This window comes from Eleutherodactylus coqui, chromosome 11 (assembly GCF_035609145.1).
Source record: "Eleutherodactylus coqui strain aEleCoq1 chromosome 11, aEleCoq1.hap1, whole genome shotgun sequence".
NCBI classification, from domain to species: domain Eukaryota; kingdom Metazoa; phylum Chordata; class Amphibia; order Anura; family Eleutherodactylidae; genus Eleutherodactylus; species Eleutherodactylus coqui.
Genome location: NC_089847.1, coordinates 7,017,542 through 7,032,278, shown reverse-complemented (window position 1 = coordinate 7,032,278; position 14,737 = coordinate 7,017,542). Strand labels below are relative to the sequence as shown.

The 14,737-nt window shown below is 40.1% G+C and overlaps 1 protein-coding gene across 1 annotated transcript in view; it reads right to left on the bottom strand.

The window, feature by feature from the left end:
- LOC136581972 (fatty acyl-CoA hydrolase precursor, medium chain-like) overlaps positions 1-13,663 on the bottom strand; it is a 46,420-nt gene extending 32,757 nt beyond the window's left edge. Inside the window, exons 1-4 of the mRNA XM_066582690.1 lie at positions 13,529-13,663; positions 8,557-8,761; positions 8,203-8,341; positions 3,888-4,021 (exon numbers count right to left, since the gene is read on the bottom strand). Coding sequence (XP_066438787.1) covers positions 3,888-4,021; positions 8,203-8,341; positions 8,557-8,761; positions 13,529-13,589 — 539 coding nt within the window. The 5' untranslated portion in view covers positions 13,590-13,663. The remainder of the gene's footprint in view (positions 1-3,887; positions 4,022-8,202; positions 8,342-8,556; positions 8,762-13,528) is intronic.
- Between the last annotated feature and the right edge of the window lie 1,074 nt (positions 13,664-14,737).

Sequence of the window (14,737 nt, the reverse complement as noted above, 5' to 3'; positions counted from 1 at the left end):
TAAAAGGAATCCCACTGCCATTTCGCCAACATAAAATCGGCCTTTTTGCGGACGATGTCGCACTACTTATGTCTAACCCACTACCTTCACTCAGGGCAATAATAAAAATCATTAACAAATTCGGACAAGTCTCATACTATAAAATTAATTCACATAAGTCCCAACTACTGGGAGTGGCAATACACAAAACTCTCAAAGAAATAGTTAAAAAAGAATTCCCCTTCTCCTGGGAAGACAAACAGATCCCATACCTAGGACTAAAACTAACTACCCCTTTAAATGACACCCCTCAAATAAATATCAACTCATTACTTAAGTCGCTCCAATCTGATCTGGAAAGATTTGAAAAAACAGAACCATCATGGTTGGGAAGGATAACTTTGTATAAGATGATGGCACTTCCAAAAGTCCTTTACATTTTTAGGACTATGATTTTCCCCCTCCCCCAAAAAATAATCAAAAGCCTCCAAAAACAAATGATGGCATTTATATGGCAAAACAAAAAACCAAGAGTAGCGGCGGCAATATTATACTCTTCAAGGGATAGGGGGGGGGGGGATGGGAGTTCCCAACCTCACAGCCTATCACAGAGCAACAATTCTCCAGCAGCTGAGATCATGGTGCCAACCCCAAAACAACACGAGTTGGCCAGAAATAGAAAAACACCTAGGGGGCGGTAGAAATTTGGGTACATTACTACTCGCAAGTGCAATAGACCCAACAATAAGAACCCCAAAACACTCAGCAATCAGAATTTCAATTGAAACATGGAGATACACGTTAAAAATCTCCAAGACCCACCAACCAAGAAGCCAAATACCTCTTCCTATTGACACATTAGAACTCCTAATCCCAAACCTGTCACTTACTGACTGGAAAAAAAAGGAATAGAACTAATAGCAGATATACAAGAGAACAGCAAGTTGATACCCTTCGACAGATTATGCAAAGAGAGGAACTTAAATAGAGATAACCTGTTTCAATACAGACAAATCAAAAGCTACCTGACGGACAATAAAGTTCCAAAACTATCATTACCCACACAATTATACAAATTCCTGTTTGCCAGAGAAATCCCAAAAACGAGACTAAAAACCTGGTATGAGGTGCTAAATGGAGAAGCCAAGGGGGACATGAACAAACAAAAAAAAATACACATACTTAATTGGGAAAGAGACTTGAAGATATCCTATGATATGGAATATTGGGCCAAAACATGTAGAAGAACTTACAAAAGTACAGTGAGCTCCAGACTTCTGGAGGTCCATCAGAAGGTACTGACGAGATGGTACTACTCTCCGCTGAAACTAGCATCACTCTTTCCGAATGTGTCGGAACTCTGCTGGAGAGGATGCGGAAAAGCTGGATCCCTACTACACCTACTATGGGAATGCCCACATATACAGCCATTATGGCAGTCAGTACTAGCAATGATTAACCGACTTCTAGGATTGAGATCCTCTCTTGGACCACAGACAACCATACTACTATTAGAACTAGAAAAAACGCCTCCCCATAACAGAAAGTTGATAGCACATATACTCCTTAGTGTCAAACTATTGTTAGTCAGAGAGTGGAAATCCACAAAAATCCCCACCTTAAATAAACTTATCGACATGGTAACTGAGCACTGTTCGCTTGAAAAATTGTATGCGATTAAACAAGACAGAATGCATGACTTCAGAGAGACATGGAAACCCTGGCTGGACGGAATAACAAAAGGACTGCTGCCATACCAGCATCAAACGCAACTAGGATACTAATCCAAGAAGAACCTGGATAACAAGAGATACATGAACACAAATTGAAGAAACACAAAATTTGTTTTGTGCCTGATACCCACCCATACACCCCAACCCTGTCAACTCCCCCTCCCCACCTTCCCTACCCTTTAATACGTTCACAAAATATGTTTAAAAATAAAGGAAAAAAAAAAAATATATATATATATATATTATAAGGTTTTGATGCACAGAGATATCCATATGTACCGATTAGAAATATGTTATTGACAATGTAAATGTGGATACTTGCCAACAGTTAAATAAAAAAAAAATCATTGAAATTAAAAATAGACGGGGTGCAGATTTTGACTTCTTTTGGATGTGGAAATGCTGTGGAATTTGCCACGTAAATTTCCGCTGAGGACATTCTGCAGCATTTCCACCTCGTGTAAACATATCCCAGCAGTGATATTGACCCCCCAGAGCAGCCCCAGTGCTAATAGTGACCCACCCCAGAGCGGCTTTAGTGGTTATAGTGACCCCGCACAGCAGCCCCAGCGGTAATAAAGACACCACACAGTGGTCTCAGTGGTAATAGTGACATCCCACAGTGGCCCCCCAGTAGTAATGGTGACACCACACAGTGGTCTCAGTGGTAATAGTGACATCCCACAGTGGCCCCAGTAGTAATAGTGACATCCCACATCAGCCCAGTAGTAATAGTGACATCCCACAGTAACCAGGAGTAATAGTGACATCCCACAGTGGCCCCCAGTAGTAATAGCGACATTCCATAGTGGCCCCTGTAGTAATAGCGTCCCCCTCTGAGACCCAAATTCCCCACCCCCACCCGCACCTCCTCTGCTTGGTGCTGTTGCTGTCACTGATCCCAGGAGCATAATGTGACGTGCTGCTGGACACCTTCTCCCCTCCCCTGCTCTTGCAGAACCAAGTAGGAGACGTCAGAAGAGGGGAGAAGGAGGATCCCGGCTGCACACTGACATCACAGTGTGCGCTGGGAACAGCACCTCTAGCAGCGCTGCTGAGTGAATTCCAGCAGGGGAACAGCGGCACTCCTGACGGCATTTACTAATGTGGCGAGCGGCCGATGGCGGCGAGTGCCAGCTGGGAGGGCTCTGAGTGCTGCCTCTGGCATGTGTGCCATAGGTTCGCCACCACTGGCCTAGGGTGTCCTGTCATGGGGGAGGGGCTCCAGCAGTAGACCAAAATTTTTTTTCACCTCTTCTGAACCCTGCCTCTTGTTGCACGGATGGTGGTGGCGTAGGGAAGGGTTGTCCTGTAGGGCTCCACTTATTGTTGGCGATTGGGGAGACAGCCCGGGCCAAGGAGAGTAGGAATATTAGGCTGCTGGCTGGTGCTTGGCATATATAACATAAGCAAGTGGAAGGAGGAGCGGGCGTCCAGGGCTCCATGTCAACCCAGACAGCATAGTAGCTGCAGTTTGCTTCATAGCTGGCAGCAGTGGAGTCATTCAGTGTAAATGCATGTCTGACTGAACGACGAATAAGGGTTCATTCTCTTATCGTTCAGCTTCTGCATGCATAAAAACTGATTGATGATCAGCCCGTGTAAGCAGGTAGTCATCCTTCTATGACCGACTGCCTGTTTACTCTAAATGGAGGCGGGTCAGAATTATGTTTATGTAAAGAGCTTCATTGTCGTACCATATTTATGTAATAAGCCTAGTTTTGGTACTGTCTATGCAGTAAGCTTGCTTCTAGTACCATATCTATATAGTAAGCTTGGCTCTGTTACTGTATCTGTGCAGTAAGCTCAGTTCTCTTGCAGTATTAATATAGTAATCATAATTCTTTTGCCATGTTTTTGATTGTGTTGGAGATAAGCTCTGTCAGAGGCATCTAGAAGTATTTTACCTCCCTTTCCCCAGCAAATACCCATGCACTCATGGCTCAGCATGCATGCATACAGAGAAGTTGTGGTGTGATACCTATCATCCTATTGAGTGTTTTCCTGACAGATATATAAATTATATGGGTAGGAGCTTTAACCTGACTCACGAAGAGGAGTGTGAGCAGTAAAAATGCCTAGGGCAGCCTGAACTCTAAATACAGCCCTGTATGTAAATTGTACATTGATGACCCTGGGTGCAAATATACTGTATATCATTGGAAGCATCTTTACCTGTAGAATCCTAGGACACCCAGCCTGTACTGAATGGACACAACCACTACGTCCTCAAGAGCACTAAGAGCAGAGCCATCAAACAAGCTTGCCGACCAGATGACCAACCCTCCACCATGTATGAAGGTCATGACCTAAGGGAAAGCAAAAAGATTAAAATTTATATTTTCTAGCAATATTATTTCTTGGAAACAAAAAGACAAACACTACAACTCCCAACATCCTCTGATCACCGGCAGCAGTTAGACAATGCTTGGGTTTTAGTGTCACAACAAAGCAGAGATTGGAGCTACATGACGAGTATTTGCATATTCCCTGTGTATTCTGGGAAGAGTGAAGATTCACTGTGAGTGGGAAGATTCCTGCTATTAGCCGGGTCTTACTGCTCGGAGGACATCTCCAGACCAGAGATTGGACCTGCAGGAAGATCATATGCATATTCCCTGTGCATTCCCGAGAAGTTGTACCCTTAGTAGTATCTTATAGATTATATATCCTCACAATAATTCTTGACTCTTAGAAGTTTGGAAGTGGACATCAACTAACAACATGAAAAAGAAGAAGAGCCATATGGTGAGCTGCAACGTATGCTATATGTTTACAGACCTACCAAAGGAAAAGGCGAACTTCAACTGCCAGAAATGCAAGCTTGTGTCTCTACTGGAGGGAAAGGTGCAAAACTTTAGGAGAGAATAGCTACATTAAAACTCATTAAGAAAGATGACGATTTCCTTGACAGCTGAAGAAAGTCTTCAAGCTTCAGAGCATGGAGGTTCTGTTGGAACTGTTTGTGTAGGAATACAAGGAGAGAACAACCATTGTAGGCATTTACTATAGGCCGCCTGGACAAGCAGAAGATTTGGATGAATTCTTTCTACATCAGATGGCCAAACACTCAAAAAGCATGATATAGTGGTCATGGGAAATTTTAACTATCCAGACATTTGTTGGGAATCTCTTTCAGTTAAAAGTAATGGATCCAACCAATTCTTATCTGCTCTTGCTGACAACTTTATTTTCCAAAATGTAGAAGAGAAAACAAGGGGATCTGCTATTTTTGACCTAATTCTTACCAACAGAGAGGAAATGGTTGAGGTAGTATGGGTGACTAGGACCTTAGGAGGCAGGGATCATGCTATCTTTGAATTTTGGATAACAATAGGAGGAATACCTGAGAAGACTCAGACCTCAAGGTTAGATTTCAGAAAGGCAGATTTTAATGAACCCAGAAGGAGGGTAAAAAGAATCCAATGGCTGGATGTTCTTAAGGACAGAAATGTCCAAGAAGGTTGGAAAATATTGTAAAATGAGATTCTCAAAGCACAATCATTAACAATCCCTACAAGAAGGAAGAATGGGAAGCATTTTAAGAGACCAGAATGGATGAACACAGAACTTGCACACATGTTAAAATAAAGAAAAATATGCTTCTCAAATGGAAAGAGGGGGAAATATCTAAAGAAGAATATAATGAAGTTTGCAGAAACTGTAGGGCAAGTGTCAGAAAAGCTAAAGCTAATAATGAATTGAGGCTTGTAACAGAGACTAAAAGCAATGAAAAAAGATTGTGGTGTATGTCAAAAGCAAAAGAAAAGTCAAAGATCCTATCGGATGCTTACGGGATAAAAATGGTGAATTGGTTAAGAATGATGTTGAGAAGGACAAACTTCCTACTTATTCCTACTTCAATTCCTACTTTGTATCTGTTTTCTTTCAGAAGGTAGATGTAGCACCAACTGATCTTCCCTGTGCTATTGGGGGAATAAAATAATCTAAGCGATCTATTGGCAGAGGGATGCTGAAGGAACACTTAGCTAACATAAATGAATTCAAGTCTCCAGGTCTAGATGAATTACATCCTAGGGTACTAAAGGTAGCAGCAGAGGAAATTGCTGAACCACTTGCCATAATCTTTGAAAATTCCTGGAGAACAGAAGTCCCAGAAGATTGGAAAAGGGCAAATGTTGTCCCTGTTAGTGCAAACAAAACTTTTTGCTATATGATGTGATCCAAAGTTATCTGTTTATTGATTGACAGGCAGCAGTTTTCATAGGGGGACATGCTTCAATTACAATAATTCAAATCTATTATAATTCATTTATTACTATTTTTCAAAGAAACAAACACAAGATGAATATGCAAGATAATGAATTTAACACTTAAAATTAAAGGCAAATACACACTCAACTGCAGTTAATAATATGTGATTAGCGTCTTAGAATACAAAAGTACAGTAAGTATAAACAATAAACTGTTTAGAGAGTAATTGGACAATAGGGCACAATGACCAGAGACATTCAATCTAGAGCCTTGGAATGTTCTAATCATTCAGGTCCCTTCTTATTCATTCAATACATTTGAGCAAATCTTGTTAAAGGAAAAGTACAAAACATTGACACAGACTATGTCATACAACATGAAAGGAGCACAATATATGACAGACAAGGGAAAATGGAGTCATATTTATTTATTTGCTTTATCATGCTACACAGCTCCCCCGCATAGCGTCAACGACATGACCTCTTCACTCATCCCAAAAACTTGAGCTAACCACTAGGGAATGTATGGCCTTACCTAACCAGGAAAATAGAAGTTCCTAGGAGCCATCCATGGTCCTCTGATTACACCCATGTAGAGTGGTCCCAGCTCATCCCTAAGGCCTCTATTCTAAACCTGGGTCTGAGAGTGGAGAATTCATATATGCCGCTTACTGGGATAGATGATGAAGCATGAATTAACCATTTAGTTGTATCTGTGTTAGATGTCACCTAAACAACAAAACTATATTTTTCTTTTTAACAAAACATAAACTACTAAGTTGTGTATTAATGGACCAGTGAATCAATTATTGTATAAATACCAGACCAGGTATGCACTGAATGCAACAGCTAAGGAGTGTACAATTTACCCCTATACTTCAAAGTCTGCAGAAAAATAAGCAAAAACTCAAGAATACACTGAACCAGGAAATGGGAAGTCAATGAAACAATCAGTTAGGCTGAAATAAGAATTACTGCAAAATTTCTTACATCTATGATCAAATAACATCAATTATAGCTGTGTTCTGTAGAACAGCATCCTAAGTACCTTGTACATCCACCAGTAATAGGTCAAATGTCTATAAGGTAGCATAAAGTGCTCTTGCTAAATCGCATGATATACCATTTATTATCCTTTCACTAGTTATGGCCAGCCCAGTCTATTGTAGTCCCCAGAAGGGATGTGATTTTGAAACTGAGGCACTACATTATTAGTGAGTTCCACAAAAAGCACATCCTGTCCAGGAGGGATACAGCCTATAGTGCCACTTTTTCCTGCACAAATCAGATGGCATATCTTCAAAAAACAGAAAACATGCCTTTGGAATTCAGGAAAGTAGGTCCTCCTTCCATAGCTACATGGTGGAAAGCCCTGGAACCACCAAAAATCCAGACAATTATAGAACTAATCTCAGAACATTGTCAATATGAAAAGATTTTCGGCCTTAAAAATGGTAGGCTTCAAGTGTATCACTCAACCCGGCAACCAGGCATAGTTGTATAAACACATGCAATACCTCCATAATAAAACTGAGAAACTATGGATAAATATTGAATAAGAAAGTACCCGTGGAAGAGGTGGTATATCATCTTAGATAATTCTTTGAATCACTACTCTGAAAACCCCCCTCCTTCCCACCTCTCTCCCACCACCCTTTCCAAATCCATTAGTTAAATCTCTGTTAATTTTGTTGTCTTCCTTGAAAAAAACAAAAGACAAATTTGGATACACAAGATGTATTACTCACTGATTGTAACATGTCTTTTGCAATAAACATTTTTGAACAAAAAAAGGGGAAGAAGGTAGATTCAGGAAACTACAGGCCTGTGAGCCTGACTTCTATACCGGGAAATAAATGTGAACAAATTATTAAACAGCATGTATGCAGATACTTGGGTGAGAATAGAGTAATTAACCAAAGCCAGTATGGATTTGTAAAAAAACACATCATGTCAGACAAATCTAATTTCCCTTTATGAAAGACTAGAAGCAATGGGATGAAACTTAAAGGGGGGAGACACAGATTAGATATTAAAAACTTTCTGACAGTAAGGGTGATCAATGAGTGGAACAGGCTGCCATGGGAGGGGATGAGTTCTCCTTTGATGGAAGTCTTCAGAGGCTGGACCAACATTTGTGTTCGATGATTTAGTGAAACCTATACTGAGCAGGGGGTTGGACCCGATGACACTGGAGGTCCCTTCCAACTCTACCATGACTAGAAAAAGTGGCTAGAATAAGTATCAAATTCAGCCTCCAGCTTCAGGACACTTACCGGTAGTTTGGATTTTGGGTTCCTGTTGGCTGGAGTAAACACATTGAGATAGAGGCAGTCTTCCGAGGACCGCGGCAGCTTAAAAGAGGATTGAAAATGTCCTTTAATCATCCTAGAAGTTAAATCTTCCTGTAAACACCTGAAATCAGAAATAAATTGCATCTTCTTCCATATCGCTGTATGTAATTGTCTCGTAAAGTTATACTTCACTAAAGAGGGTTTACAGATGACATGACATGCATCATGGGAACTAAATTTAAAGCATAGTACATTGTAGATAAACATTATGTTTAAAAAAATTAATGTTTTCTACATCTGTACATTACATCTGCACCACAAGTACAAGAGACTCACATGGGGGGATACTCCGAGGCATCTCTAACGGAACTCCAGGGCTCAGGTGGTTTGGGGTCAGCGAATCTCAGTGGTCCAACTGGTGGTTTCGCAAAAGGGATGCCATAAAATGCATCTACGATTCTAGAGGTTTCCTTAATGGGAACTGTAACGCCCTGTAGTCGTCCATATTTAGTGGTTACTAACGGCCTTTCATCATTTTGACCTACAAATAAAAGTTTTTTTGGGCTATTTATTATTTAATTAATGTTAACATATTCATTAATATAGTCAATAATACTAACCTTTATGTACAAGAATGTAGCTACTATAATACTGCCCCCTATGTTCAAGAATATAACTGCTATAATACTGCCCCCTATGTACAAGAATATAACTACTATAATAGTGCCTCCTATGTACAAGATTATAACTAATATAATACTGACCCCTATGTACAAGAATATAACTAATATAATAGGGCCTCCTATGTACAAGAATATACCTACTATAATACTGCCCCCCATGTACAAGAATATAACTACTATAATACTGCTCCTATGTACAAGAATATAACTACTATAATACTGCTCCTATGTACAAGAATATAACTACTATAATACTGCTCCTATGTACAAGAATATAACTACTATAATACTGCTCCTATGTACAAGAATATAACTACTATAATACTGCCCCCTATGTACAAGAATATAACTACTATCATACTGCTCCTATGTACAAGAATATAACTACTTTAATACTGGACCCTATGTACAAGAATATAAATACTATAATAATGCCCCTATGTACGAGATTATAACTACTCTAATACTGCCCCACATGCACATGAACATAACTACTATAATACCGCCCCCTATATACGAGAATATAACTACTATAATACTGCCCCTATGTACAAGATTATAACTACTATAATACTGCCCTTATGTACAAGAAAATAACCACTATAATACTGCCTTCTATGTGCAAGAATATAACTACCATAATACTGCCCCCTATGTACAAGATTATAACTACTATAATACTGCCCCCTATGTACAAGATTATAACTACTATAATACTGCTTTCTATGTACAAGAATATAACTACTATAATACCGCTCCTATGTACAAGAATATAACTACTATAATACTGCTCCCTATGTACAAGAATATAACTACTATAATACCGCTCCTATGTACAAGAATATAACTCCTATAATACTGCCCCCTATGTACAAGAATATAACTACTATAATACTGCCTCCTATGTACAAGAATATAACTACTATAATACTGCCCTCTATGTACAAGAATATAACTGCTAAAATACTGCCCTCTATGTACGAGAATATAACTACTATAACACTGCTCCCTATGTACAAGAATATAACTATAATAATACTGCCCCTATGTACAAGAATATAACTACTATAATACTGCCCCCTATGTACAAGAATATAACTACTATAATACTGCCTCCTATGTACTAGAATATAACTACTATAATACTGCCCTCTATGTACAAGAATATAACTACTATAATACTGCCCTCTATGTACAACAATATAACTACTATAATACTGCCCCCTATGTACAAGAATATAACTACTATAATACTGCCTCCTATGTACAAGAATATAACTACTATAATACTGTCTCCTATGTACAAGAATATAACTACTATAATACTGCCTCCTATGTACAAGAATATAACTACTATAATACGGCCCCCTATGTACAAGAATATAACTACTATAATACTGCCTCCTATGTACAAGAATATAACTACTATAATACTGCCTCCTATGTACAAGAATATAACTACTATAATACTGCCCCCTATGTACAAGAATATAACTACTATAATACCGCTCCCTATGTACAAGAATATAACTACAATAATACTGCCCCCTATGTACAAGAATATATCTACTATAATACTGCCTCCTATGTACAAGAATATAACTACTATAATACTGCTCCCTATGTACAAGAATAGAACTACTATAATAGTGCCCTCTATGTACAAGAATATAACTACTATAATACTGCCCCCTATGTACAAGAATATAACTACTATAATACTGCCCCCTATGTACAAGAATATAACTACTATAATACTGCCCTCTATGTACAAGAATATAACTACTATAATACTGCCTCCTATGTACAAGAATATAACTACTATAATACTGCCCTCTATGTACAAGAATATAACTACTATAATACTGCCCCCTATGTACAAGAATATAACTACTATAATACTGCCCTCTATGTACAAGAATATAACTACTATAATACTGCCCCCTATGTACAAGAATATAACTACTATAATACTGCCCTCTATGTACAAGAATATAACTACTATATTACTGCCCTCTATATACAAGAATATAACTACTATAATACTGCTCCCTATGTACAAGAATATAACTACTATAATACTGCCCCCTATGTACAAGAATATAACTACTATAATACTGCCCCGTATGTACAAGAATATAACTACTATAATACTGCCTCCTATGTACAAGAATATAACTACTATAATACTGCCCTCTATGTACAAGAATATAACTACTATAATACTGCCCCCTATGTACAAGAATATAACTACTATAATACTGCCCCATATGTACAAGAATATAACTACTATAATACTGCCAGCTATGTACAAGAATATAACTACTATAATACTGCCCTCTATGTACAAGAATATAACTACTATAATACTGCCCCCTATGTACAAGAATATAACTACTATAATACTGCCCCCTATGTACAAGAATATAACTACTATAATACTGCCCCGTATGTACAAGAATATAACTACTATAATACTGCCTCCTTGAATTTGCCCTTACTAGATAAGATGATAGATAGATAGATATTAGGCAGGTAGATAGATAGCAGAGAGAAAGATAAAGATATGAGATTGATGAATATGTACTGTGATGTGGAGGCTGTAGGCTGTCAGACATTCTGTGTGTGTCTCAGTATCCATTGCTTTGCAGTATGATGCGGCTACCTTAGTTCTACATGGCTTTGCATTACTGCTTTGTAGCTTGTAGGTGACAGAGTTAAATGCTTTTTAGCATCTAGGAGAGCTGAGTGTTGAAAAGAGCTTTTAAGTAGACTTCAGCAAAGCCTGTCACATCCCCTCAGGGCGTCTGTTATGTCCTTGGCAAAGCAGAGTTAGCAAATGTTAGGAGCTAAGGACAGGAACAGGCTTCACACCCCAGTAACTCCCAGTAATTTAAACAAAATGACTTCACTCTGGACAAAGGAAATAATGTAATTTGGCAATTCTGACTGATCTGTACGTCGCAGCCCGCTGCGGCCTGAAGTATGAAGTATGTGGGAGAAGGGTTTTGGTCTGATGAGACCGACGAGAAACTTTTTAGCCATAATTACAAAAGTTATGTTTGGCACAAAGCGGACACTGCGCATCACCAAGAGAACACCATACCCACAATGAAGATGTTGGAGGCAGCATTATGTGAGAACGACCTACAGCAGATTACAGTATTGGAATCCTAGCCGGAGCCCAGTCCTGAATTCCATTGAAGATCTGTGGGTGACCTGAAGAGGGCGATACACACAAGATGCCCTCGCAATCTGAAAGATTTGGAGCTCTTTTGCAAGGAAGAGCTGGCAAAGATTGCCAACTCAAGATGTGCCATGCTGATAGACACCGACCCAAAAAGACTGAAAGCTGTCATAAAGTCACAGGGTGCAACAACAAAGTATTAGCTCTAGGGGGGCAGATTTATGCAACATTATTTTAGTTTTATTTATTTTTTCTACATTTTTCCACCCTAAAAGATTTCAGTTTTTCAATGGGATTGTATAGATACGTATGTAAGGGGGAAATAATGTTACCGAACCCTACCTTGGCTCTTCTAAACTTAGATGCAGACCTCCTTTCAAATACCTAACGCACTCCAATAATGCGTGTCCTGATTGCTTGTAGGTCAGGCATTACCCAACATTGGAATGGTAATTCCATCTCTTATATCTCCGACATAACTAAATCAGTTACCAACAATTGCTGGTTGTAGTGTATGCATTCCAGTGCTTTCAACGAAAACGGAGGTTCAGACCTGCTTGGGCGGCTTGGCTCCAGAGCTCCTACTGTTGCTTCCCTGATCTGATACTCTAACCATATTTTGTCTACCCTTGACCCTTTGAGATAATAATTACTATAGATGATTTCTGAAATCACAACTTTACCAGTTTAGTTTTACTTACTTTTGCATTAACACTGCTTGATTGTTTTAATCTTAGCAATCAGGGGCCTAACTATAGAGGATGCAGGGGATGCGGTTGCACCCAGGCCCAGGAACCTCAGGGGGCCCATAAGGCCTCTCTTCTCCATATAGGGAGCCCAGTACTATGAATGAAGCATTATAGTTGGGGGCTCTGTTACAGGTTTTGCATTGGGGCCCGGGAGCTTCAAGTTACGCCTCTGTTAGCAATGAAACGTAAGACTTTACTAATGCATGTGCCTATACACAAATATAGCTTCGTTTTTAAATTAAAACCTGGTCAAAAACTCTGAAATGATTCCTCTTTTTTGGCATTCTAACAGGGGTGTGCAGACTTCTTGTATCCCCTGTAACTGCTATCATACCGCCATCTGATGATGAAAGTAGAGTTACTGTAATATTGCTCCCCTGGGAAGCTCTGCCAGCTGACAACTCCTGTGAGAGGCTTAGTGGGGACCCTGGTAGTTGTCAGCTGGATTTCCCAGAGACCGATAAAAAAAAAATATGACAGCAAAAAACAGATAAAGAACAAATAACTTAGAAGTTTCCGGAGAAGCCGATGATTATAACTGCGGATTTGCCCCTCTTTGATATGTTGATGACTTAAATTCTGATCTGCCTGTTGATGGGTGCAGGTAATATCTGCGCTGCACTTTTTCAAGGCTCCTGAATACTTACCATTACATCCTGTGTTCTGGTATCTGGCACCCCTGTACTTACCTCTTACAATCGCTGCTAGAACCAGGGGTCCGAGGAGGAGAATGTGCGGCAGAATCCCCATGTCCCTGCGCTGCGGTCTCCGTGTGGAAGCTGTTCTTCTGCTCCACAGTCTTTATTACACTGGGTGTTCTGGGGTCACTGATAATGAATGTCTAGTTACTATGTAACAAATCACGTTTGTTAGTGGTGGCATAAGCCAAGCTGCACCCTGCAGTCTACACATAACTTGGCACCTGTCTTTATATGCTACAGATAAGTAGTAGCTGCCCTCTAACCCCTGAGCTGCTGAGTCATTTGTGATCTGGAGGAAAGTATGAGATTCCATCATTTCTGTTTAAATTTCATAGAATAATTGCTTAAACGGGAATTCCAGAAATTACCGAATAATATAAATATAATGACTAGAGATGAGCGAGCACCAAAATGCTCGGGTGCTCGTTACTCGAGACGAACTTTTCGCGATGCTCGAGGGTTCGTTTCGAGTAACGAACCCCATTGAAGTCAATGGGCGACCCGAGCATTTTTGTATATCGCCGATGCTCGCTAAGGTTTTCGTTTGTGAAAATCTGGGCAATTCAAGAAAGTGATGGGAACGACACAGGAACGGATAGGGCAGGCGAAGGGCTACATGTTGGGCTGCATCTCAAGTTCACAGGTCCCACTATTAAGCCACAATAGCGGCAAGAGTGGGCCCCCCCCCCCAACAATTTTTACTTCTGAAAAGCCCTCATTAGCAATGCATACCTTTGCTAAGCACCACACTATCTCCAACAAAGCACAATCACTGCCTGCATGACACTCCGCTGCCACTTCTCCTGGGTTACATGCTGCCCAACCCCCCCCCCTGCACGACCCAGTGTCCACAGCGCACACCAAACTGTCCCTGCCCAGCCTTCAGCTGCCCTCATGCCACGCCACCCTCATGTCTATTTATAAGTGCGTCTGCCAGAGGAACCGCAGGCACACACTGCAGAGGGTTGGCACGGCTAGACAGTGACCCTCTTTAAAAGGGGTGGGGCGATAGTCCACAATGCTGTACAGAAGCAATGAGAAATCCAATCCTGTGCCACCTCCATCTGGAGCTGCACACGTGGGCATAGCAATGGGGAACCTATGTGCCACACACTATTCATTCTGTCAAGGTGTCTGCATGCCCCAGTCAGACCGCGGTTTTTTATAAATAGTCACAGGCAGGTACAACTCCGCAAT